Source organism: Stegodyphus dumicola, chromosome 4 (assembly GCF_044657685.1).
Source record: "Stegodyphus dumicola isolate Sdum_Otavi_A_Nest chromosome 4, ASM4465768v1".
Lineage (NCBI taxonomy): Eukaryota > Metazoa > Arthropoda > Arachnida > Araneae > Eresidae > Stegodyphus > Stegodyphus dumicola.
In genome coordinates, this window is record NC_140771.1 from 161,577,719 (window position 1) to 161,603,408 (window position 25,690).

Here is a 25,690-nt window from a genome sequence, read left to right on the forward strand (position 1 = left end):
CCTCTTTAGTGTTTTTCGTATTCCGAAATGTTTAGCTGACGGTAGATCGTTCCTCTAAGATACTTAAACGTAGACTCGCTGGGATCACTGGTCGGTATTCCTGATTTTCATTTGTTACCTTTGTATAAAATAACAATTTGTCGATTATTTCGTAATGCTGCGCCCTATTGCGAATAGCAGTTAAATATATATGCTCAAACTTTTCAGGGTCTTCCAGGTAAGCGTAAATATCTTTAAATTCTGGGTCCTTCAATTCTTCAACTATTTTATCACGGGACTCAATAACTCTTGAGGTGAGCATAGCACATTTAATTGTGTTTGCCTCTTCATCAATTTTTATTCATGAAAGGGCATCGGCGACTACGCATTCTTTTCTAGGTATGTGTTTTATGATTAAATTGAATTCCTGTAATTTTAAAGTCCACCGTATCAAGCGAGGCGTTAAATTTTTTTCTTGAATGCAAGTGATCCACTGCCGCATGATCTGAGTAGACCGCTGCGGAATAGTTCCTCTGGGTAGCATTCAAGGTTTTCGAAAAAAAAAAAAAGCTATAGGTTACCCATTTTGAGAGAGCATCGCTCCAACTGCATAATCGGATGCATCCGCTGAAATCTCTAGACCTTGTTCGCCTTCTGGGAATTTAAGGACTGGGGCATTGATTAGGGCATTCTTTAGTTGTTCAAAAGCGGTGTTCGCCTCGGCTCTCCAAGAAAATGTATTTTTCTTTCTTTTTAGCACTAGAAGAGGCTCAACTATTTTCGAGAAGTCCTTTATAAGTATTCTATAATAGGACCATAAGCCCAAAAATGAAGACAATTTCTTAGCCGTATTTGGGGAAGGATAAATTTAATTGATTTTATTTTTGAATCATCAGTCTCTATGCCCTTATTAGAAATTTTTATGCAAGGTATCGCAATTCCTTTGCCGCGAACTTGCATTTTCTTGCATTTATTTTGAAACCGGCCTCGTTAAGTAAGGCAAAAACTTCTTCCAAATGTTTCAAGTGTTCCTCTAATGTTTCGCTGTAATTATGATATTGTCAAGATAAATATTTGTACCTTTACCTAAAAGTGGTCTCAAGATTATGTCCATAGCCTTTTGAAAAGTAGCTGGCGCTCCGATTAAAGCAAAGGGAAGCATAGACGCCTGATTTTGCAATAAACGCGGTCTTTTGGATATCCTCCGGTTTGACGGTGATTTGGAAGTAACCTGAAGTTAAGTCTAGGGTTGTCATAAATTTAGTCGAGCGAATTTTTCTAATTATTTCGTAGGGGACACGTGGGATATTTTGTTATACTCTTCATCGTGTTCAGTTTACGATAATCAACTGCAAACCTATACGCGTCTGGGTGTTTAGGCGGTAGCCCGTTCTTTTTTCTACAAAGGACCACCGGATTTGCGTAAGGACTCGTGCTTGGCACAATTATTTTGTTTTCTAGCATCTTTTCAATACGTTTTTCAGTAACTGCTTCTTTCACTTTGTCATATCTATAGGGCTTCGACCGGACTGGAGGGGCATTCCCTGTATTAATGGAATGGTTAACTACCTGACAAAAGCCAGGTTCGTCGTTAAACAAAGAATTAAATTTTCTTAATAAGTTTTCAATCTTCTCTTTCTCTTCAAGCTTCGGATGGTCTAAGCCCAATTCCGGCAGAGACCCTTCTCCTTCTTCTTCTCCAGGATCCATGTGCACCTGAAACGTAGAATTCTGGAAATTAAGATTCGCGCCGGATGCGCGTAAAAAATCGAACCCCAATACACACACACACACACAGATCGTATTTTATTCTCGAGTGTCAAGATATAGAAACATCTTTTTACTCGACTTCTGATAAGGATCGGGTAGGGGGAGACAAAGAGTAGGGTGAAAGGAGTGTGGGAGGCGGAATAACGAGAGTGAGGTGCGCACTAGCGGTGGCGAAAAAAGGGAGTGTGGCAAGTTCAGTGTCGTTATAAGATGTAGCCTCGGGTGGTAAACCGCAGATTCAGTTTAGCGTGAATGAGTCAATTAAGGTTGTGATTCTTATGTGGGAAGGATGTCACTTGGGTAACGATGTTTTTCTCTGGGATGCGGGGAGTGTCTGAGAGTGCTATTATTGTGTGTTTGTACTGAATAAAAGAAGTTGACCGCTAATCGTTTAATATACTCTTGAATAAGTTCGATTCGAAGGTCTCTGTGAATATAGATGTTTGGAATATACCAAGGAGCATTGATAATTTCTCGTAGAATTTTATTTTGTAGAATTTGTAATTGTTTAATATTGGTTTTAGCTGCATGTCCCCAGATCGGTGCTGCATAAAGGAGGGCTGGGCGCAGTATGGAATTTGTTTGTAGTAGATAAGTTGCTTTTTCTACCAAGAAGAGGTCGCATAGTAGCTGTGGTGATTTTAAATTTTTGTACTACGGACCGGAAGTGGGTTCTGAAGGTAAGTTTTTGGTCAAGGGCGACTCCAAGGTATTTGGTTTCATTAATCCAGTCTATTTCTTCGTCAAATATTTCAGGGGGTAATCCCCAATATGAAGGACGTGGGTAAATTTTTCACGACTAGAAAATTAACTTTTGACACCTCGTTTTTAATTTGAACATACACCCCAAACATACGCACTGTTTGCCTTGGGCGGCAATTACTTTTTGTCCCGTGGCTTTAAACAGTCTGTAACGACGAAAATGCTTTCTGTAAAAATCTCCTGAGAGGAATGAACGTTGAGCACCTGTGTCCAGGAGTGCAGTGGTTGTTACATTATTTACCAGAATCAGTATCTCTGGCATAGCTAGATTTTGCACCACCGCTGTATTTAAATGAATTTCTGAGAGGACTTCGTTTCCACTCGGTGACCATTGCCCCTTCTCGATCACCGGTTTGCTTTTAAATTCTGGTTACTCGCCGCCTCTTTACGCTGATTTTTCTTTCCGCCACCCTTTGCTTTATCTGCGCTTTTGTGTTATTGAACTTTTCTCTTTTACCCGTCTGCCGATGCGCGTTGTACTAAACTTGCGGTTTCTTTTGAGGAGTAATAATAAGACTTTTTTCCTTGCGGGCAGAACGACTTAGCGGATGGAAAACAAGAAATCTATTCAAAGTCCGTAGAAATCTATTTACTTGTTTGTTGTTTCTGCTTTCGGTTGCCATGTGTTCGGTGAGAAATGATTTGTTTATAGCTCAAAAGTATGCGAGCAACTATTCTTTTAAAGTTTCATTTCAAGTCCGATGTTCATCAAGATTCAAAAACTCACTTTTCTTGCCTCGTACGAATTTTCCTCATAAAGTTAAACCCCAGGCTCGTCGTGACCGAGATCTGATGATTGAAAAGGTCGGCAGTCCTCTTTACTAAACACTCTTTTATCATTTATGTGTATAGAGAGAATGGCTGATATTTATCTTTTGGCACTTTTGTTATCTAATTTTATTTTCAGGTATCTATTACTAATTACTAGCTAAGTAACTATTTTTTTTTTCCCATGCGTACTATTTATCACCTATTTTTAAAAAAATTATTCAAAGTGTTTTTAGTTTTTAAAAAACATTGTTAAAAACCTCTTGAAAATGACCTTTTATAAGATTCGAGCATTACGCGTTTCATGCAGTTTGGCATAGCTTCAACTAATATATATATATATTTTTTCTTTTGTACAATTCTCTGTAGGAATTGTTTTTAGTAGAGCTTTTGAAGAAATGTTAGATTTCCCTATTCTTTCTTCAACTCACTGTATATATGTTCAACAGGATTTAAGCACAGAGAATGTAGAGGAATTTTCATAACTTCAGTACAACTGTATAATAACCACAAGTATTTGGAGCTGTAAGTTTAGGATCGTTATCCTGATAGTACTTGAATACATTTTGCTTTCCAAGTTTTTTGCTGATGTTTTAAGAATATTTATATATTTATGTTCATTCATAATATTTACTATAAAGTTTATATTTCCCATCACAAAGGTAGTAAAGCATCCCCAAACTATTATGTCTCCACACACATGCTTAACAGTAAACAATACAATTTTCAGATTCAATTTTTTGGTTGATCTTTACATTATGGTAACTTGGCGATTTTTTGGCGACCAACTCTCCTACAGCAACCCTCTATTTTTTTTTTTTTTTTCCTGCCGCCATTTTGTCTTCACGAAGTAAAGACATGTTTCTTTTCTTTTTATCTACTGAACACTTCTTCCAACAATCTACTAGCCGAATTACACTTATGCTAGAAATTTTATCAAACAAAACTGCTTAATCATGACAAATATTCACTGCAAAATTGGGAAAAAGTGCACAATACCATACTCCTTACGCGTTTTTCAAAATAACACATACACATAAACCATGTACACGCCGACTTATTTTTACTTAAAAAAACATCCCAGAATTGCACAAAAATGGCATTGCGCACACTCTTCACTATATCCATGTACACTGCTTTTTTCTCATAAATTAGAAAAATTTCACGAAAATACATGACAATTTTCTCAATCTTTAAACCCGGTAAAAAGAACATATATGAAATTACCTGATCGCGAAAAAGTATTTACCCTTTCCAAATATGAACATTTCCACATATAAAATAAATAAAATATCCAAAAACTTTTACCTTTAAATCATCTATTACATTATACACGTCACCAACGAATTCATACCGCAAGCATTACAAATACTTAGTATGAAATATTTAAATTATTTCCATGCACGTTTACTTCAACTTAAACGTATACCAAATTCCTACAAACATAAAATTCACAAAATAACTATCATTTAATTAAAATATCACTAAACCATGTACACGTCGACTTATTTTTACTTAAAAAAACATCCCAGAATTGCACAAAAATGGCATTGCGCACACTCTTCACTATATCCATGTACACTGCTTTTTTCTCATAAATTAGAAAAATTTCACGAAAATACATGACAATTTTCTCAATCTTTAAACCCGGTAAAAAGAACATATATGAAATTACCTGATCGCGAAAAAGTATTTACCCTTTCCAAATATGAACATTTCCACATATAAAATAAATAAAATATCCAAAAACTTTTACCTCTAAATCATCTATTATATTATAAACTTCACCAACGAATTCATACCGCAACCATTACAAATACTTAGTGTCAGATATTTAAATTATTTCCATGCGCGTTTACTTCAACTAAAACATATACCAAATTCCTACAAACATAAAATTCACAAAATAACTATCATTTCATTAAAATATAATTAAATTCAAAAACACTACTTAAAATATAAAGGAGCACATACATTAAATTAATAAAAATTACCTTACAAACCTAATTACTTTAAACTAAATCATTGCTAATAACAATTTTCCCAATAATACCAAATTCCTTTCCACCTTACATTTAGAACAATGCATAAAAATAATATCCTCAAATAATTAAAAATACTAACTTACCTAATCTTCTTCAGAGTCTTGATTACGTGGCGGATACACTTTTCTAATTCATTCAATAAAATTATTGAAAGATTTTTTCTGCGAATTTTTCCTCCATACTTCCTCCGCTAAATAAAAAGCAAACTTCTCTTTATCACAATGCCTAAATACCCATTTCAAATTCACTTTAGTTAGGGCCATGGGATCCAAAAATTAACCAACACTGTTTCACACAACACAGAATAAAGCTAAATACAAAATTTCCAGATTTTTCCCGATTTCCCCCCTTTTCCGATTAAAGAACCGTAATTCGTCCATTAATATCACATGACATATCCCATGATCTCTCATTTCCCTCACGCAAAATAATGCGTAATCGGAACTGAGTACTGCTCACATTATTACCAAAGTCCCAGGTAGTAACCTTTATCGCCTCCAAAATGTCGCCAAACTACCAGTTACCATATTGTAAAGATCAACCAAATCTACGAATTGCACAATTTAGGCAACAAATGAATCTACGAACTATGCACACCTCACTTTAATAAATTAACATAACAATAAATTTCAAAGAATACCATGTATACAGCGTTCTGTTTCAACTTTAAAAAACATCTACGAATTGCACAATTTAGACGGTAGGCACTAATCAACAAAATAACTAAAATTTCAAACAGTTCAAAAAAAAAAAAAAATAAAATAACAATAACGACAGAAATTCATACTAAAAAAACAATGAACATAACATTCTACAAAATAAGAACAAGAATAAAATAAAATGCACTTACCATGAAATGCTTTCTCGAACAGCAGAAATACTAATTTCATGCCGCCTTTAACATTCTGCCACGTAATCTCTATCATATTTATATGACAGCCAGACACACTATCCAGAAAATTCATACTATGGTTCACAAATAAATAAAATAACAAATAATCAAAAATCCCTACTTCTATCATGCACGGCCACTAAAAATAATCTCCCAGACCCTCTTTCCACACCTCCAAATACACACTGCCCCTCAACAGGATGGCCACGACGATATTTCCTTTTGCCGAACTTCAATTCAACAACTTCCACCACTTTATCTCTTCCCCCTAGCTTCTCAGACGCAAACCAACGAACTCCAGCGAAAGATTTTTCAACATCAACAGGGTTGCCATACAACACGCAATCGCACCAAAAACCAGCGCAGAACATATATCGCCGCATTTGGTGAAATTAGGGCGTATATCAGAGTTGTACCAAAAAAAAAAAAAAAAAATTGTGACAAGAAACATAGTTTGTTAAAACATCCCAACAAAACTTTCAAGTGTTAGAAATAGTGATTAACCCTTTGACGGTTATGGAAATGAGCAGTTTCCGTTTACTTAATTCGTGCAGCATTAAGAGTAAACAGTAGTCGAAAGTGGTAGCTGTTTTCCCCCGCCGTTCTTCCGAAAATGTCACCTTTCTCTGGCGATGCCATAGATAGCTCGCCTCGCGCATTTTAAAAATTTCTTAAGGTATTTGTAGTACATAAATAACATTTTTTACATACTTTAAAATAATTATTAAACAGTAAATTATAAATGATTATAACCAATTATATAAATAATAATAGTTAATTATAAATATAAGACAAATATTAAATTGAAAGGACTAAATAAATACAACTAATGTAAAACTTTATGAAGCACAGTATAAATACAGTAATTACCTAAAAATCTTTTTGTGTCGGCTAAATCGGCTAGGAGCGTGAGAACTTGAATCAGCTATACACCACTGTCGAACACTCGAAAAATCTTCCTCATCGCTTGAATCGTCTTCTGAGCTTGAAATACTGTGAACAAAGTCTTCATCAGATTCAAAACTTGATAAGCTTTCTGTATCACAATCATAATCATCATCATAACTATCTAACTTTCGCTTTTGAGCCATTTTACTGTACAAACACCCTAAAAACCGCGTCAAAATACGTATAAAATGAACAAGGTAAAAAAAAAATCCACCTTCATTATGCAAAGAAATTCATGGAACTCGTACTGCCATCTGTAGACAGTAAAACTAACTAAATTTCGCGAGTAGCATTCGTTTGAAACACAATCAGTGCAGAATAATAAATAATGGCGAACGAAGTCAGCTCGTCAGTGCGCATTGGGGAAAAATTTCACTACGCGAGTAGTGCTCGTTACTAACCATTTCGGTCAAAATCTTGCTCCCAAGCGGAACTCGTTTGCGCGCATTATGAAGCACGATTCGATTGCGAGCTGAACTCGTTCATAACCATCAAAGGGTTAACACTTTTTGAATAAATTATTTTATCACAAGGAGAATTTCAATATTTGTTTTATAACAAGCAAGGCAATAGAGAAAAAAATATTGTATTAGAAAAAAAATTGGAATCTATGTTTCGGTAAAAATATATTTCAGGGCACCCCTTGGCAAAAATTAGTGATTTTTTGGTGCCATTCCTGTTTATGTACAATGCCGTCCCCAGTAAAATGGTGTCCAAAGCATAATGCAGTAAAACAGAATTAAAACAAAAGATATATAATGTCTATAAACCACATTTTAAATCAAACAGGGAAATAAAATAACAATGGTATTACGTATTATCTGATCTATGCAGTACAAAAAGAAAATCTCGACTTACCTAATTTAGAAATTTCTGTATGTTTGGGGTGTAGCAAACAGAATTCCTTAACAGCATCCCAAAAATGTTTAAAATTATCTGAACTAGCATCTGTATACTGCCATCGCACATAAATTCACAAAAATAAAATTAAAAAATATCCTCCATTAGTGCTGGACTGTCAGACAAGCTCATTCAAAGCCATCTGAACAATCTTTTATGTTCAACCATACACATTTCCTTTGTACAAACAGGACACTTATAATGATCACATAGTAAACCTTCATTTACACACCAGTCAATTAATGCTTTATTCCCATTCATTTCAAATCGTACAAAAACTTAAAATTAATCGGTTAATCTTTGGATTATGGTAACTTGGTGATTTTTGGCGAAAATTTGGCGACCAGCCCTGCTACAGCAACCTGCTAGTTTGTTTTTGGACGCCATTTTGTTTTCACGAAGAAGAGGCATCTTTTTTTTTTTTTTTTAATCAACATTTTTTTCCACCAATCTGCTAGCCGAATTACGCTTATGCTAGAACTTTTATGGAACAAAAGTGCTTAATCATGACGAAGATTAGGTGCGAAATTTCGAGAAAGTGCAGAATCGCCCACTGCTTGCCGCGTTTTTAAGAATTGCACATACACAGTATCATCCATGCACACGTCGACCTATTTTTACTTAAAAAAATCCCAGAATTGCACAAAAATGGCATTGCGCACACTCTTGACTTTATCCATGTACACTGCTAAAGTCCTAGCTAGTAACCTTTATCGCCTTACCAAAATGTGGGCAAACTACCCGTTACCATATTCCAAAGATTAGCCGTTTTTTTTTCAAGCGAAAATAGGTCGACGTGTACATGGATACCGTGTATATGCAATTCTTAAAAATGCGGCAAGCAGTGGGCAATTCTACACTTTCTCCCAATTTCGCACGTTTTCAATAACCTCTGTGTCACTTTCTTCTCTATCGGAAGCGAATTATAATGAGAGGAATTTGATTTCAATCATATCAAAGACGGAGTACATCGAGATGAAATACTACATTTAGTAAGGAATTATAAGCCAAATAAAATAAAAACATCTGCCCTGAAGATAAGGATAGTGCTGACAGATCAACTTCCGATTCATTGCGCAGCGTTAAAGATAAACAAAGTTTAGATAAACAAACGTTAAAGTTTAGATAAACAAAGGATATGCCTTTATCCATTTTTTGCAGCAATTCCACTTTTTGTTTAATGGACTTCGAAACATACTTTCACTTTGTAGATCCTTTGCATATTAGTAAATATATATCGGAAATTCTATTTGACGTAATCGAAAGTTCAAGCTTACTTTTATAAAATTGCTCTAACAATCTGCAAAAAATAATAAGCCGGATCCAATTCGAAGATTAAGGAACAACACAATCTGCAACATTAACTGAATTACATAATTTCAGCTTAGCTTATACCGTCCGTTATACATTAAACACGCATGCGTAAGCATATAATGCGCATGCGCACATGCATATTCGCAGAAAGTTTGTAGATTTGAGGTCCGGATTATAGATCATTCCGGATTATGGGTGTCCGAATTAACGACTTTTGACTGTATTTTCTTTTTCTACAATACTTCAGAGTCCTAAGTATATGAAAAGAATACATTTTTAAACAACATTTCATTCTGAACGGAATTAAATGTTATACTTTTCACAGAATAGTTTGCTCAGAATGGTTTAATTTGAAATATTTTCACAAGTTTTTGTTAACTACATTAGAAAAAAAAAAATTAAGGTAATTCGATTTGATTCGGTTAAGGATTACAAAAATTAAGATCAAAGTTTATTGTATTATTAAAATTGTGCATTACTTGTCTATTTATAGAGCTTCTTCCTAAAATACTTTCTCAAATATGACATCATGTTTTAGCTTCTAAGGCATCTTTTAAATCGAAAACTATAAGTCAATTTATAATTAATGCTCTATTTTGTCCATTTCCAATTAGAGCACCTTTTAATTTAATATAAAAATACTTTAAATAGTACTTAACTTTCTCTGAATATTTCTGAAAGGGAATAAAGTAAGGATATTTTTTAAATATTATTTAAAACTTGTAACTGATTATAAAATGTAAGGGGAATAATTCTTTTTATTATACTTATTAGATTTTTTTACCTATAATTTCAACAATACATATTCCAAAACTCTTCTTTTTTACTTTCTTAAATATGCATCTCATAGAAATTGCTTTACAGTACCTTTTAACAGATTCCTTTCCAGTACGAACAATTCTTGCTTAAATAGTTTTATAACGTATTTGTCAACAGGATGTCAATTTATGTTTACAATTAAATGTTAAGGTTATTATATATTTAGATAATATTTATAATCATTATAAATTTAGATATATTTAATAATTAGATTTCTTCACAGTAACTTTCACAGTTATTTATGAATGAATAAATCCTTTATTTCAAAGACATTTATAAATAAAATATAAATATTTACGTATTTTGTTAAAGGCAGATACATGCTTTTTGGAAGCACATGCATAAATACCCATACATATTTCATATTTTTCATTTCCAGCATGTGGAAATCTTTAATTTCTGTGCATTCACTATATTTTTCGAGTAAAGTAATTTACACTAATTTTAAAAAGTACATGTTACAGTAATATGTGGATGTGAAAAAAATTTGGTTGATCTTTAGATTATGGTAACTTGGCGATTTTTTGGTGAAAATTTGGCGACCAACTCTCCTACAGCAACCCTCTATTTTTTTCCCCCGCCGTCATTTTGTCTTCACGAAGTAAAGACATGTTTCTTTTCTTTTTATCTACTGAACACTTCTTCCAACAATCTACTAGCCGAATTACACTTATGCTAGAAATTTTATCTAACAAAACTGCTTACTCATGACAAATATTCACTGCAAAATTGGGAAATTCTCTTCAGACAGCGAAATAAAAATAAGCCTTCAATTCATTGTTTATTTTTCAGCGTTTATACTTGGGTTTTACCAAGAGATCCTGCATTGAAGAATCGGTGGCAAGAGGCAGGAAATGATTGAATATTTGGAAATAATCTCTGGATGTGAGTGGAAGGCAGACACTTCTGCTTTGAGAACAATTTGAGAGTAATGAGAAACCTTAATCAGGCCTATTTTGGAACATTGATATTCTTTTTATTTTTGCCCTTCAGATACTAATTTTAACAAGTTTGAAATAGTATAACTAAGTGCAGCAAAGATTGTTATTGGCCTAAGTCCAGTTGTCCCAGTAATATTGTTATACATGGATGTGACCTTCAGCTCTTGAATTTGAGAAGAAATTCCTCTCTTGTAAAGTACTATAAAGTACTTAGTTACAGAAAAAAACCACAGAGTTTCTTCTGTTTTAAAAAGTTGGAATAGCAATCAAAAATTGAAACAAAGTAGTTCCTTTTTATCTGGCTGATGTTTATAATATAAGTTTCCTCAGATGTGGAATACCATACTTTGACTCCTCATATTAATCCAGTACATGGGCTTTACGGTGTCTTTCTTCACACTAAGCTTTTGTTCTTTGCAAACAAATGACTACATAACCTTGATCTCTTAAAGCAAATGCCCTAGGGACTATAGATCAGATTCTTAGTGATGCTCTTGTGATGCATACAGCTGGAAGCAAAAGTGTTTTTGACATTGCAGATAGTGGAGCATATATAAAGGTCCCTAACACATCTTTCAAAACAAAACAAAAAACAAAAAAAACAAAAAAAAAAAAAAAAAAAGATAATATCTGCGCTGTTTTCAGGTCTGAACACATTGCAGTTGAGAAAGTTTTGTCTTATATTGATTCTTTGGCAGAATGGAATTTTTATGAAATATGGATTTTAACTAACAGTTGTGCGTCCATACAGCACCTCTCCATCTGATCTTTTGTTGGGGACAGAGCCAGCACATTCTGAACCTTCTCTGTAAACTATCAGCTGATTACTTTGTTCATCTGCAGTGGGTTCCTTCTCACAGTGGTTTGTCCAGTAGTGAAACAGCCAATGCTTTGGCCAAATCCGTTTCAGCTGATCCTGTACATTCAGATTCTTGTTTTTTGACTTTTCAACGAAATCTCTAAGAACAGCATTGCCAAAAAAAAGTGAGAGAATAAGGGAAAAAAAAAAAAAAATAAAATCTGAAAGCTTTCAGATTTTATATTAAACCTAAAGGGGCGTTTTTTAATGTTTTGTGTGTTATGTTTATTTATTAAATATCATTTTCTTCACACTTAAACCATAAAATTTAATTCAAGCGATATCACAAAATATTTAAAAGAGCATGTCTTTAGAATTTACGATGCACAGGCTTGCCTGCTGGAGATAAAAATGTCCCCCCTCCATACAGTGTTGCTATTGCTCGCTTCCAAATCATTGAGTTTCTTAGCCATAAATGCTTTACAAAATATGAAATAGATAATAAAACAAGTTTGGGCTTCCAGATTCCCATATTCGGGTGGAGACATATATTATTCAAATTTGATGACACTAGGTGCCATTGTTTTATCGCAATGCGAGAAACATACATATGTTTATGCAGATTCTTCATTATTTAATTTCTTTAAATGTAATGCAGGGCTCTAATATTTGGTGGCAACAATTAAAAATGTTATTTGCCATTTATAGTGAATCAATGCAAAATGTCAAAGTGAAATTAATAGCCCTTCTAAGCCAATTTCCCCTTTGGGCTAAAAACCTGGCTTGCTCCATCTGCCCACCTATCGTACTTTAGAAAATGGCTGAATGGAGGTCTTTGGTTCAAAGGAAACAAAATGCTACAGATGGCGTTTTCATGCTTAGTAAGTGGTCATCTTACGTGTGTTTCTTTCATGCATGGATAAAAGGTTTTCCCATGTGTGGGAAAGGCAGTGATGCTGCAGTAACTCCTCAGCATGTTCTGGATTGCATTAACTTCACCTTGGAAGATGCACAGGCCGACATTTGGATGTTTGCTAACATTTTGAGTATAAATAGACATATGGACCTGATCTAGCTCCATTGAATCAAGTGGGATTAAAACCACCATCACCACCAGAGTAGAGTAAAAGCTTAGAGTGACATAGTTAGCCTTTGAATATTATTGGAGAAAACATACTAAATTATATGGATAAATATTTGAGATGTTTTGAAATTTTATAAAAGTGGTATAAGCGTAATGGCATGCTATCTAGTTGATAATTTTCATATTGTAGTTATTCTGCAATAGTTTATAAGCTGTGAGTTGTATTTGGTTAGTGTTTAAAAATACATTGAACTGTTTCATGGGAATTTTTAAAATAACCATTCATGAAAGTGAGTAGTTTTTCTGAGATTATAGATAAATATTAGTACTGAATATTGCTTTTTTAAAATGTTAACCTTCACTGAAGATAAAAATTCTCTGGAACTGTGAATGGCCATATTAGAGTGGGTTACACTATATTTTTATTTCAGTTTTTGCTATTTTTTAAAATTCTGCCATAAGTTGTTCATATATTACTGTCATTGTTTTTTAAATATCGTTGAACCATGTATGTATTTGCAAGAATTCCTCCCCTCTCCTTATTACATCTTGTGAATTATATTTTATTTCTTTTGTTTCAGAAAGGTAAATTTGATGAATTGTATTCCTGGCAACAACATCAAAACTTTGACAAAAAATTCATTTTGCATGATGGCCCACCATATGCTAATGGAGAGGTTCATATTGGTCATGCAGTTAATAAAGTAAGTTAAACAAAAACTGATTTTTTACTGTTAGTCATATATAATTATTTTGTATGTGAAGAATTTTTATTGTGTTCAACAGTATAATTAGTCATTACATCAATAATTAAATCTTGTTTTATTTTACACATTTATAAAGGATTTTGCTTATACAGTCAAAAGTCGTTAATCCGGACTCGTCGGGACTTCGTCAACTCCGGATTATCGATTTTTCCGGATCAATTTAAATCTGGTAAGATGGCATGCAGAAGTTATAAAATTAAAAATATGAAACCATAATTTATGTAATAAAGAACAATTATGATCTAAAGGGTATCAAAATTTACAAAAAAAAAAAAAAAAAAAGCTTAATATTTATTTGTTTACTTTATTAAACATTTCTTTCAATGTAAGTTGTTTAAGTTGCTTCGTTTTATGTGATAATACTTTCTCTTTAATTCTATAAACAGACATAATTTCTTGTTCAGTTACAAAGTTCTGCTGCTCAAGTCCTGTAATTGCTGTGTCGAGAATACCAACTAATTTGTCAATCAAAATTTTTTCGGTTTCAATAACCTCTGTGTCACTTTCTTCACTATCAGAAGCGAATTATAATGACAAGGAATTTGATTTCAATCATATCAAACATCGAGATGAAATACTACATTTAGTAAGAAATTATAAGCCAAATAAAATGAAAACATCTGCCCTGAAGATAAGGATAGTGCTGACAAATCAACTTCCAGTTCATGGCATGCCAGGGCATCCCCCCCTTCTGCGCAGAGCAGCATGAAATTGATAAAAAGATTTCGGAATGGCTAGAGAAACAAAGGATATGCCTTTATCCATTTTTTGCAGCAATTCCACTTTGGGTTTGATGGACATCGAAACATACTTTCGCTTTGTAGATCCTGTGGGAGCTCCAGCATCGGAAATTCTATTTGACATAATCGAAATTTCAAGCTTACTTTTATAAAATTGCTCTAACAGTCTGCAAAAAATAATAAGCCGGATCCAATTCGAAGATTAAGGAACAACGCAATGTGCAACATTAACTGAAATAGATAATTTTAGCTTATACCGTCCGTTATACATTAAAGGTGCATGCGTAAACGTATTATGCGCACATGCATATGCGCATCCGTAAAGGTCTTACGTGCCTATGCGCATGCATCGCGACGCATGCACGGAAAGTTTGCAGCTTTGAGGTCCGGATTATGGGTGTCCGAATTAACGACTTTTGACTGTAATTGCTTAAGAATTTAATGTCCACATAGAGGCTGGAGTTAATAGAGAAAATGTGCCCCTGTCTCTCTCTCTCTCTTTTTGCCTCCTTCCAACTATTTGCTTAGGTAAAGGAGGTAATATTTTCAGTTTGAAAATTAAGTTTTCAGTGATTAATCATGAATTAGGGTCCTCACAATATGTTTTTGCTATTTTTACAATGATATTTCTCTCTGTCTCTGTGTATGTGTATGGTAGTTGTTTTATTCACAATAAATCATATAGTAAGCTTCCAAAAAATTATATTTTATGTATTTAAGCATTCTGTGTTTATATAAAGATTTGATTAGATTTTAGGTGAAACTGAACAACTGGAAGTAGTACTTGATGCCTGTAATAGTTTTGCAGCAATTAACATAGGATATTGTTGCATATATAAATGTTAGTATGTTGTTACGGTTAAATGAACATTATTTCCTGAAACCTAAATATCCTGATGATATATTTCAGATAAAAATTAATTTATATTTATTGATTCTGTTTTGCATGTTATGCTGAATCAATACATGGAATAATTTAATAACTTAAATGATAATTCCAGAATGGATTAAGCATATTTAATTTACATTAATAAAAGAAGACATTAGGGACAACAAAGCAAACTTCCTTTTTTTTGTTCATTTTTTTTCTTTCTGCCAATCTAGAGAAACTAAACTTTGCTACAATAAAGATAATATTATACCTAGAGGAAATTGCTACATTACACCTTCCTCAATAACAACATAGTTACAATACACTTTACAACTTTCAATAACAATAACCAAAATTTCACTGCGCATGCAATGTAAATAAATGTGAAAAAGAAATATTTGTATATAAATATATAAAGTATATGAAATTAATAGGAAATAATAATAATGAATAGTATGTAATTAATTTTTGTAACATGCTGAAAACCTCACATGTCTAACAGACATGTAGGTTTTTATGAACATCTGTGTCCAGCAAATCTGATTGCTGTTTTTCAGGTTCTTGATGTGCAGTCAAATTTTCACTGGGCAATGTTTGAGCACTATCCGACTGATGCGGAGTGTTCACCTCAGTTAGCAGCAAATAGGCTGTCTTTAATCTGCCTATAGATATACAGTCAAAAGTTGTTAATCCGGACTCGTCGGGACTTCGGCAATTCCGGATTATCGATTTTTCCGGATTATAGATCATCAGTTTAAATCTCGTAAGATGTCATGCAGAAATTCTAAAATTAAAAATATGAAACCAGAATTTATGAAATAAAGAACAATTATGATCTAAAAAGTATGAAAATTTACAAAAAAAAAAAAAAAAAAAAAAAAAAAAAAAAGAGCTTAATATTTATTTGTTTACTTTAAACATTTCTTTCAGTGTAGGTTGTTTAAGTTGCTTCGTTTTATGTGATAATACTTTCTAAGTTCCGCTGTTCAACTCCCGTTAATTGCTGTGCCGAGAATACCGAATAACTTGTCAATCGAAATTTTTTCGTTTTCACTAACCTCTCTGTCACATTCTTCATGTCTTTATCCATTTTTTGAAGCAATTCCACTTTTTATTTGTTGGACATCGAAACATACTTTCGTTTTGTAGATCCTTTGGAAGTTCCAGCATCGGAAATTCTATTTGACATAATCGAAATTTCAAGTTTACTTTTATAAAATTGCTCTTACAGTCTGCAAAAAGTAATAAGCGGGATCTAATTCGAAGATTAAGGAACAACGCAATCATTAACATTAACTGAAATAGATAATTAGATAATTTTAGCTTACACCGTCCGTTATACATTAAACACGCAGGCGAAAACGTATTCTGCACTTGCGCACACGCATATGCGCAGTAGTCAAGGTCTTACGCACACACGTAAACGCCCTTGCGCATGTGTCAACTCAGCGCATGCGCAGAAGGTTTTTAGCTTTGAGGTCTGGATTATGGGTGTCCGAATTAACGAGTTTTGACTGTATTGACAATCTAGAGAAACTAAACTTTGCTACAATAAAGATAATATTATACCTAGAGGAAATTGCTACATTACACCTTCCCCAATAACAACATAGTTACAATACACTTTACAACTTTCAATAACAATAACAACAATTTCACTGCACATGCAATGTAAATAAATGTGAAAATGAAATATTTGTATATGAATATATAAAAGTTATATGAAATTAATAGGGAATAATAATGATGAATAGTATGTAATTAATTTTTGTAACATGCTGAAAACCTCACATGTCTACCAGACATGTAGTTTTTTTTTTTTTTTTTTTTTGTTAAAATGTGGTTTAGCCCACTGCTTGGCGATTGTTTTTCAATGTGCAATAAACGCGCCAACATGGCTAACCCGATGTTTTGAAGCTGTGTTGTTATTCTGTTTGCCACCAAATGTTATCGCCCTGTGTTATATTTAAAGAAATTAAATATTGAAAAATCTGCATAAATATTTCTCGCATTGTGATAAAACAACGGTACCTAGATCCATCAAATTTTGAAAAACATACGTTTCCAACCTAATATGGGCATATGGAAGCCCAAACTTGGAATTTTTTATTATCTGATTGATATTTTGTAAAACTTAAAACGAATTTTTGATTAGCAAACTCAAAGATTTCAAAGCGAGCAATGGCAACACAGTACGGGAAAAAAAAAAAACATTTTTACATGCAGAGCGCAAAACTGTGTATCGGAAGTTCTAAAGATATGCATGCTCATTTTAAAATTATTTTGCGATATTGCTGTTGAACTGAATTTTATGGTTTAAGTGTAAAGAACATTATATTTGATAAACAAAGGTAACACACAAAACGTTAAAAAAACGCCCCTTTGGGCATAATGCAAAATCTAAAAGCTTTCATTTTTTTTTAAATTTTTTATTTTTTCTCGTTAATTCTGTTGCAGTTTGAATAAAGATGAGGGGGGATCCAAAAGGGAAAGGGTTTAACCCTGAAATAAATTCGTATATAAAACCCCTCAAAAAGACTTTACATTTTTCTTGAAAAGGGTAAGTGAAAAAATTTTTCTTGTATGGTTCGTTTTAAAGTTGTTTATTTCTAATATTTTGTATTTCTTTTTGGCTCAATCCTAGAAGATTGGAAAAGTTGATGTTGTGCAATTCTCTGATGTTTTTTTAATCAAAATAGATCGATATGCAGTGCGCAATGCCAAGTTTGTGCAGTTCTGAGATATTTTTTTTAAGTGAAAATAGATTGATGTGCACATGGGCAAAGTCAATGTGGTGCGCAATGCCGAGTTTGTGCAATTCTGGGATGTTTTTTTAAGTGAAAATAGATCGATGTGCACATGGGCAAAGCCAATGTGGTGCGCAATGCCGAGGTTGTGCATGATGCCGAGTTTGTGCAATTCTGGGATGTTTTTTTTAAGTGAAAATAGATCGATGTGCACATGGTCAAAGCCAATGTGGTGCGCAATGCTGAGTTTGTGCAATTCTGGGATGTTTTTTAAGTGAAAATAGATCGATGTGCACATGGGCAAAGCCAATGTGGTGCGCAATGCCGAGTATGTGCAATTCTGGGATTTTTTTTAAGTGAAAATAGATCGATGTGCAGCTGATCAAAGCCAATGTGGGGCGCAATGCCGAGGTTGTGCGCGATGCCGAGTTTGTGCAATTCTGGGATGTTCTTTAAGTGAAAATAGATCAATGTGCACATGGTCAAAGCCAATGTGGTGCGCGATGCCGAGTTTGTACAATTCTGGGATGTTTTTTTAAGTGAAAATAGATCGATGTGCACATGGGCAAAGCCAATATGGTGCGCAATGCCGAGGTTGTGCGTGATGCCGAGTTTGTGCGTGATGCCGAGTCTGGGATGTTTTTTTAAGTGAAAATAGATCGATGTGCACATGGTCAAAGCCAATGTGGTGCGCAATGCCGAGGTTGTGCGCGATGCCGAATTTGTGCAATTCTGGGATATTTTTAAGTGAAAATAGATCGATGTGCACATGGGCAAAGCCAATGTGGTGTGCAATGCCGAGGTTGTGTGTGATGCCAAGTTTGTGCAATTCTGGGATTTTTTTTAAGTGAAAATAGATCGATGTGTACATGGGAAAAGCCAATGTAGCGCGCAATGCCGTGTTTGTGCAATTCTCTAATGTTTTCTAAGTAAAAATAGATCGACTTGCACATGGACAAAGCCAAGGAAGTGCGCAATGCCAAGTTTGTGTAATTCTCTGATTTTTTTAATCTTACTTAATTGACTTCAAATTGTATAGCAGGTTTTTTTATACACTGTTTCTGGTATGCATAGTGACTGATATCTCTTTAAGAAAATATGTATGCACGCAGATAAATTTTAACAAATGAATCCTTTGTATGAATCATGCATTTTGTGAGAAATAAACTTCCATGTTTGAATGAAAATGTTGTAAATTTCTACAAGGTTTAAACCTTTAGCATTTGTTGTGAATTACACGTAGCTTTTAAGCGAAACTAATGGTACTTTGTGTTTTAAACTTACCTAAATTGAGTTTTAAATTATTAGTCCAAAGGAGAAATTTGCCCAGAAGGACTATTAATTTCGTTTCGGCATTTTGTGATGATTCACTATAAGCGTTGTTTCACTTTTCAAATTGTGGCTAACAAATATTATCACCCTGTATTATATTTAAAGGAATTAAACGATTAAAAATCTTCATAAATGTATGTATGTTTCCCGCGTTTTGATAGAACAACAGTACCTAGAAACATCACATTTTGAATAACGTAATCCTCCTGCGAATATGGGCATCTCGAAGCCCAAATTTGAAATTTGGAATTTGTTTTATTATTGTTTTCATATTTTGTAAAAACGAATTTTTTATTAACATATTGAGGAATTTCAAAGCAAGCAATGGCAATGCTATACAGAAAAAAACATTTTTATCTCCAGCGCGCGAGACTGTGTATCGGAAAATCTAAAGATATGCTTATTTTAAAATTATTTTGTGATATTGCTGTTGAACTGAATTTTATGGCTTAAGTGTGAAGAACATGATATTTAATTAATAAAGGTAACACACCACCGTGTTAAAAAAACTCACCTTTGGGGCGTAATGTAAAAACTTAATTTTCAGATTTTATTATTTTGTTTTTTAATTTCATTATATTTGTTGTCTTTTTTTAAAAATCTTATCATTGACAACATTACCTATCATAGCTTTAGATATCGAAAAGCCATGGCTTTTACAGCGTTTTTTAATAACTAGATACGAATAAATTTCTCCGGAGAGAGCACAAATGTCCGAAGACAAATTGTCAAGTAGCAGACGATAATTTATGCTTTCAAAAATATACTTGTAGTTAAAAAGAATTTCCAAGCAGACGATTTCTTTTGGAATTTTTACTTCGTAATTTGAGCAGTTAATTCAGTTGCCGTTTGAATGTTCTTATGTGGTAGTTATCAATTGAGTGGTTTTATCTGTGTGGTTTTACCATTTTTCTGCATATATTTCATTAAATAAACAGTCGCTATGGATTTATCTGTGATGCTGAGAGAGGTGAGTGAATGTACATGTAAACAAACACTTTATTATACGTAATAGTATAGAACGGGGTTTAGTAATTTAAGAAACAGGGAAATGAAAGCTGTGTATGATGTTGATATTCAATAATGAATATTTTTCTTTTTTTATTAATGTAAAGCTTAAAAATTTTTAGAAAATAATGAAGATTGTCTACTTACTAGTATGTAAGAGATGGTGTCGTTACGTAGCAATAAGGTAATTTTGTAAAGATGATAAAGTTAAAATGTTCCTCAATATGAAATTAAAATTTAAAAAAATCTGTTTTTATTTGTATAACTACTAAAGCATAAAAATATTCACCCTGTATGAGAGACTGCGTCGTTGTTTACAGTTTTAATAACAGTTACAATTCACTTACCGTATTATAGTAGTTTGAAACACAAAAAATTTAGTATACTTATTTCTACATCTGTAGAGAATACATTGTGACATCACATTTTTAGCCCCACCCATTTATGAACGTCACATAGCTTCGCCTTCGCAACTTTGTTTATGCAACGTATTCTGAGATTTTATTGGCGATTTTCAAAATATCGCTGCTACTGAAAATCGCCAAACAGTGGGCTAAAGCACATTTTCACCGCAAATGTCTTGATATCCAAGATATCTTTTGGTTTGTTAAAAAATTCTCCAGGTAACCTTATAGGTCTTCCATAAAGAGTTTGTGCAATGGAGTAATTTTATATCAGCAAACAAAGCTGATCTTATCTGTAACAGAACTGCTGATAATGTTTGAGTCCATTTAATTGAATTGTGAAGTCTGATTGTAACGTTTAAAATTCAATTGATCCTTTCAATTTTTCCATTACATTGTGGATGATATGCCATTGTTATGCATACTTTAAATCCACAATTAACACAAGGTTTTTAAAAAGTTCAGATCGAAACTGACTACCTTGATCAGTGATTACACGGTATAGCATTTCAAAGCACAAAATCGAGTGATAAAAAATTTCTCGAGCTACTGCTTCAGCCATCACATTTGTTAAAGGAATAATATCTATCCAACATGTAAATCAATCAATGCAGTTAAGGTAATGCATTTTTCCTTCAGAAGTAGGAAACGGGACTATGATATTGACATGAATAATACTGAATCTATTATCTACTTCTTCTAAGTGGCAATTTGTGCACATGTGTGTCTGGAAATTTTGTTCTTTTGACAATGGGTATAAGATTTCGCCCACTGGATGATATCCTTTCAAATGTTTAGCCAAATAAAGTTTTAGTTTACCAGAGTCCAAAGAATATGGCTTAAAATGTAAAGATGGTTTCAAGCGTAGCTTGTTAAGATCTTTATTACTGATTTGTGCATTTGCAATTTTATCATAATCTATGTCAGATACATTCTATCCTGGATAATGAATCTGCAATGATATTTTCCTTTCTGCCAATGTGATATATATCTGTTGAAAACTGTGAGATATATTGCAAATGGTGGAGCTGTCTAGGTGAAGCTTTCTCGTTTTTTGATTAAAAGCAAACGACAAAAGTTTATGATCAGAACAAATTGTAAATTGTCGTCCCTTTAGGATGTGCTTGAATTGTTAGATCGAGAGGTATATTCCTAAGAATTCTCCATTGTAAGTACTCTATCCTTTTTGAGCATTGGTTAACTTTTTGGAAAAGAAAGCTAAAGGTTTCCAGCTGCCTTCTTCCCACTGTTGCAATATGGATCCAACTGCATAGTCTGAAGCATCACTAAAGAGAACTAATGGTGAGTCAGGATTAGGAAAATTCAACAATACAGCATTTGCTGAATCTTTTTTTGCATTGCCCAAATTTTTCTTTTGCTTCTTCGATCCATGGTATTTTGCTTTTATCTTTTTTCTTACCCATGGAGAATTGCCTGATTTTTGGCAGCATCCTTGTTATATCGCCTATAGAAATTAATTAGGCCAAGAAAAGTATGCAATTTGTGAATGGTTTCTGTAACCTATAATTCAAGATAACATTTATTTTTTTTGGAAGAGGTTTTGAGTAATCGTGTATTCTAGAAATTCTAGTTTATTCACTCCCATAACTGACTTTCCAAGATTTATAAGAAGACCATATTGTTCTAATGGAGAGAAAACTACTTTTAGGTCTTCTGACTGTTCGTCTTCCATTGAATAAGCTTCTGAACTGTTGCCTAATAGATGAAAATTAAGTCCAGTCCTAAAAACATTTCATTGGTGAATCGTTGAAATGTAGATGAAGCATTACTTAATCCAAAGCTTCATCAATGAGATACATTCAATTTGTATTACCAAAATGCCATTATTGTTGCTGTGTTCTTTTTATCTTCTTCCACTGTTGGAATCTGAAAGTAAGCTTTAAATAGGTCAATTTTTGTAAATATTTTCTTTAGTATATGATGAAAATTCTCTATTCCTAGAATAGGATAACGATCGGGAATCGTTTGAACATTTAAACATCTGTAGTCCCCGCCGGGTCATAAGCTGCCATCTTTCTTGAAAATTAAATTAACTAGTCCATGGAGATTTTGAAGGCCTAATTATGCCATTTTCTAACATAAATTTGAAATCCTGTTTTGCCAATTTTAGCTTATCTAGTTGGCAAGCTTGAAAAAACAGGAGAGCCTTTAGTAGCTATATAGTGTTTTATATTGTGTTGCAATTTGCAAATTAACAGATTTGGTTTTGTTTTTGGATATTGTCATAACAAATTTAGATATTATTTTTACTTGTGCTTATACTATCTGCAATTGATACTCATGTAACATGGTTTTGAACCAATAAATTTGTGATACTATCTAGTAACTTTCTGTTATACATATCAATAAGTAATTTAAATTTGGTTTAAAAAAATCTGTGCCTAAAATAGCTCGATCCACTTTAGCAATTACGAAAAGAAATTGGAATGACTGACGCAGGCCTAAATTCAGAGTTAAAATTTTGAAACCGAAAGTAGGTATTATTTTTCCATTTGCAACATACAGTTTAAAAGAATTACGTATTTTATGGTTTGATGTTGCCAAAATGATAAATAAGGTGGCATCACTTTCCACAAGAAAATATAAACCAGTTATTTTATCAGTAACGAATAATTGATATTTATGGCAGACTTTTAATTCATCTGCAGCAGAACCTGCCACTTAATCTGCTAATTGAAATTTTCTGATGCCTTCCAGTTACAAAGGCTCTTATGTTTATTAGGGTAACATTTATCACTAAATTTAAAAGGATAGTAGCAGTATGATCCATTGGGATTATATTTTTTTCTTGAATGACTATGATACTTGCTTCTATTTAAGCAATAGTGTCGATATTTACTTCTATACTGTCTGTGAACATTTAGTTCCGAAATTTATTTTTCTAAGTTAGAGATTTTATCAAGCACAGTATTCATTACAGAAGCATCTGCAAAAGCAGAATAAATTTCTGTGTTTGAGTTCATTTCAAATATTTTATCTGCCATTATCGATAAATTATCCAAGTTTATTATAAGATAAGTTACCTGCCATTATCCAAGTTTTCATTACTCACAATCAAAATATTTTTAATGGATTCTGGCAATCTCCCAAGCCATAAGTTTCACAAAACCTTTTCCATTAGATTTGTTCCAACAAGTGATTGCATTTTATGCAATAATTGGCTTGTTTTCATATCACCAAGTGAAATTCCTGTAAGCAATTTTATGATACATTTTTCTTCACTTTCCTTAAAAGTACTTAAAAGTCTTTCTTTAGCAGCTACATATTTATTATTATTACGTTCATATTGGATTATATCCCATATTTTTTCAACTACATTTGGTTCTAATTGTGCTACAAGATAGTTAAATTTAGTCTGATTCTGGGTAATAAAAAAATTAGCAATTGAGAACTGTGCTTCAACTTGGAAGAACCAAATATCTAGTTTTTCTGGACCAAAAAGGTGGAATTTTAAATCTTACCATTTTGTGGTAAATTCTTCACCAGGGGTATTCGAAACAGAATTTTGGGTTTCCATAATTTGATGGTCAGCTGAAATTATTCATCATGTCTGGGTCATCGGGCCCAGAGATCTTGAATATATTCCTCAAGCGATGAAGGAACATCCGGAGGGCGACCAAATAATAGATCACAAGGCAGACGAAGGTCACAACCGAAGAGCATCTGTGATGGGGAATACCCGGTAGTCTCGTGAACAGCACTGCTGTAAGCCAGTAAAAACAGCGATAATTTCTTGTCCCAGTCCTACTGGTTTCTGGAAACCACTAATGAGAGGTTATTAAGGATGATTCGATTGAACCGATTGATTCGAAGAGGTTATTAAGGATGATTCGATTGAACCGATTGATTCGAAGAGGTTATTAAGGATGATGGGGATGTAATGGCATCGTTTGGGTTTTGTCAATGCCGAGTAGTTTGCATAGTTCTTTGATTACTACCAAGGTAAAATTCCTTCCCTGATCAGAATGTAACTGAAGAGGCACTCCGAACCTGGAAATCCAGTGCTGTATCATCACCTCAGCTACTGTAACAGCCTCTTGATCAGGAATAGGATACGCTTCAGGCCACTTGGTGAAGTAATCATTGACAACGAGTATGTATTTGTTGCCATCAGCAGTTCGTGGCAGAGGTCCCAAGATGTCCCAAGATGATACGTTCAAACGGCGCACCTACGTTGTAACGTTGCAGCTTGCTTCGGCTGCATTTCCTCGGTCCTTCCGACCTGCACAGGCATCGCAAGATCAGCACCACTTTTGCATGTCATCCTTTGCATTATTCCAGTAAAAGCGCTCACGAACTCTCTGTAAGGTCTTCATAATTCCAAGGTGACCTCCTGTAGGGCTGTTATGTAGTTCTTTAAGGACATCAGGAACTACTACGAACTGAGAGGTTTTCCTCCTTTTATAAGATTTTAAAGTCGCGCGCAAGAATTTTCTAGTACTTTCTCGAAATCAAAAAGAGATATTTATTAAATGTTTAATGCACACGTTCTTGTATTTTCAATTTTCCGGCTTAGCTTTCTTTTAATATTCGTCACGCGCTGCACTGCGCGGGAAATAAAACCATTTAATTTATAATTGAACTTATATTAGCTTTTTAAATACCAAATTCGTAACAATATTATACTTATGGAGAGCTGCAAAAATGCTATAGAAATAACATGGAAGAAAATTAAATTATGGTACTCATGTCAAAGTATTCATTTGAACATATTACAAACACTTAATTTTCTTTACTTAAAAACCAATTAAAGTATATGTTGTTCAACTTCTCAATAAA

At 33.4% G+C, this 25,690-nt stretch overlaps 1 protein-coding gene across 3 annotated transcripts in view; it reads left to right on the forward strand.

Moving 5' to 3' along the window:
- Positions 1–3,030: 3,030 nt before the first annotated feature.
- IleRS-m (Isoleucyl-tRNA synthetase, mitochondrial) overlaps positions 3,031–25,690 on the forward strand; it is a 142,876-nt gene continuing 120,216 nt past the window's right edge. The window contains exons 1-2 of one of the 3 annotated variants that reach the window (XM_085815708.1): positions 3,031–3,315; positions 13,603–13,725. In XM_085815708.1, coding sequence (XP_085671834.1) covers positions 3,133–3,315; positions 13,603–13,725 — 306 coding nt within the window. In that variant the 5' untranslated portion in view covers positions 3,031–3,132. The remainder of the gene's footprint in view (positions 3,316–13,602; positions 13,726–25,690) is intronic. The other 2 variants (XM_085815710.1, XM_085815709.1) reach the window with 2 other exon arrangements.